Raw genomic sequence first — 2,637 nt, 5'->3', positions numbered from 1 at the left:
ATGAAAAAAAAAAAAAAAAAAAGTATAGAAAAATAGTTTTTTTTTTATTTATTTATTTATTTATTTATTGTCTTTTTATAATATCACATATTTGATTCGTTTATTTATTTATTTATTAATATATATAGAAAATAAATACTGTTTTTAAAAAAGAAAAATATTTTAATAATATATATTTATATATATTACATGTATTTATAAAATATTTATATATTTTTATTATTAATTGGTTGACTTTTTTTATGTTGTACTTATTATAAAAAAAATTGTATTAATATAAATTTTGAATTGAATTTCAAAAGAAAATATTTATTCCGTTAATTTAAGGTAAATAAAAAAATAAAAAACAAATTAAAATATATATTTATATATAATATAGTGCATGTAAAAAATAAAACATGTACTACATTATATTATATATATATATATATATATATATACATATGTATTCATTCAAGATATTATTTCATATACTCAATTTTATATATTTTCATATATATATATATATATATATTATATATCATATATACATATATATTTTATTTTATTATACATAAAAAATGTGCTTCTTAAGTAAAAAGAATAAATTGAGGAAAATAAAAAAATAAAATTCTATAAACTTATAAGAATATTTTAAAAAATAAAGGAATATCATGTATCTATAGTTATATAATATTTTTAATTTTTATATTCAGGTGTTTAAAGTATATACTTATATTTCTATATATTCCGTTTGAATTATAAATTTATAGAAATATAATATCTTAATGTATTTTTTTATAATTATATATAATATAAAAAGAAAGAATGTGAAAAAAATGAATGATGTTGTATATATTGATGTATATTTTTACTTATAAATTATAGTTCATTTAAATAATGATATGTAAATTAAAATATATCTGTTTTAGTTTTAATTTGTTTATAAAAAATAAAAATAATATTTGTGTATAACATATTGATATATATATATATATATATATATATTTATTTATTTATAACATTATATAGTTTTCTTATTAATTGTAGGAAAATATTTAATTATGGTTTCTTATAATGAATACAAGTTATGCTTAAATAATCCTCGTTTAGATATGAAGAGAAAAAATTATAAATATAATGTTGATGAAGGAATAATTAGGAAAGGTGCAAAATGGATATGTTTGATAAATAAAGTTTTTCATTTTCATTTTTTCATATGCATATGTGTATTACTCCATATGATGGTATTTGTAAGTACAAAAGGATGAATAAATATAAACATAAATATATCTTTATTATATATATATATATATATATATATATATATATATATATGTATATATGTTTGTCTAATTACATTTGTGATAAACATTTTGATATATTTTATTATTTTATTATTTTTTTTTTTTTTAGGGTGTTTGTATATACAAAGGTGAAGGAAGTGTTAATGTTACAGAACCCAAGACTATTTCTTCCAGAACATTATATGAGAATAAGGGAGTTGCCTATGAATCTAATGTAGCAGTACATGATAATTTATTAAATAAATTATACATGTCACCAAATGTTGAAAATAATGGAATTAAAGAAGATAATGTATTTGGAAATAATGATTTAGGTGGAATGGAATCCCATCAAATGTTTAAGGAAAAGATTAGAAGATCATCCAGATTATCAAAAGGTAATTATAGTAATTTTAAAGATGGATTTGGTTATGAATATTCAGAACTTGCTGATAGCATGACTGATGAAGAAATAGATAAAGAAGTAGATGAATTGATGGAATATACGACTAATAATAAAGAAAAAGTATATAATTTATGGTGGCAAATAATGAGAAATGAAAGAATTAAATATGTTACGATTATGAAAAATTTATACAAATTTTTTCTTAAATTGAAAAAGAAATATAATGTTGATAATACTTTTTCCGAGAAACAATGGAATATATGTAAAAAGGCAGTAAAAAAAAATAGAATAAATTACGAAAAAAGTATTAATACGACATTCTTAAATTGGTGCAACTCACTATTGTTAAGAAAAGATGATTATCAGAAACTTATAAAATCGAATAGATTAAAATGGAAAGAATTAAGTATTAAAACAGAAAAGGCTTGTAGGGATAATATGGTTCAAGCTTTTGAAGAAAAAGTAAAAGCCGAAAGTACAAAACTAGATTTAGATTATGTGACTGAACATATTAGAAAGAACAATAAAAGAAAAAAAATTACTAAAGACGGAGATGGTTGTTATTCTACACAATCTAATGTACAGTATAATGAGTGTATGAAAACATCTGATTATATTGATGCAGAAGATTCTGATGCTCTTGTAGAAGACGAAGTAACTGAGGAGGAAAATATTTCAGATGAATCCGTTAAAAAAGAAGAAGAAAAAGAAGAAGAAGAAGGAGTAGATATTGTAGAGGATGAAGATGCTTTAAAAGATTCAAGTGCTTCAGGAGATTCAAGCACTTCAAAATATACAATTTTATCTGCAGATTCTGCAGAATATATGGAATCAGATATTTTGTCAGTTTTGGATGTACCAGATGTAAATGGTCCTGCTTCTGCACGTAGTGTATATGTTAAGGCATATACCCCAGAACCTAGGGAAAAGTTATACCGTCCAAAGGTGAGATATGTGACTATATAA

The 2,637-nt window shown here is 20.3% G+C and overlaps 1 protein-coding gene across 1 annotated transcript; it reads left to right on the top strand.

Annotated features, from left to right (window-relative positions):
- Positions 1 to 1,043: 1,043 nt before the first annotated feature.
- On the top strand, positions 1,044 to 2,637 carry PRSY57_1400900 (exported protein (PHISTb); the record flags this gene model as incomplete). The annotated part of the gene is made up of 2 exons (XM_012909626.2): positions 1,044 to 1,232; positions 1,396 to 2,637. The coding sequence occupies 2 exons, from the start codon at positions 1,044 to 1,046 to the stop codon at positions 2,635 to 2,637; spliced, it is 1,431 nt and encodes a 476-aa protein (XP_012765080.2).

Source organism: Plasmodium reichenowi, chromosome 14, assembly GCF_001601855.1.
Source record: "Plasmodium reichenowi strain SY57 chromosome 14, whole genome shotgun sequence".
NCBI classification, from domain to species: domain Eukaryota; phylum Apicomplexa; class Aconoidasida; order Haemosporida; family Plasmodiidae; genus Plasmodium; species Plasmodium reichenowi.
This window is presented reverse-complemented; position numbering and strand designations above follow the sequence as displayed.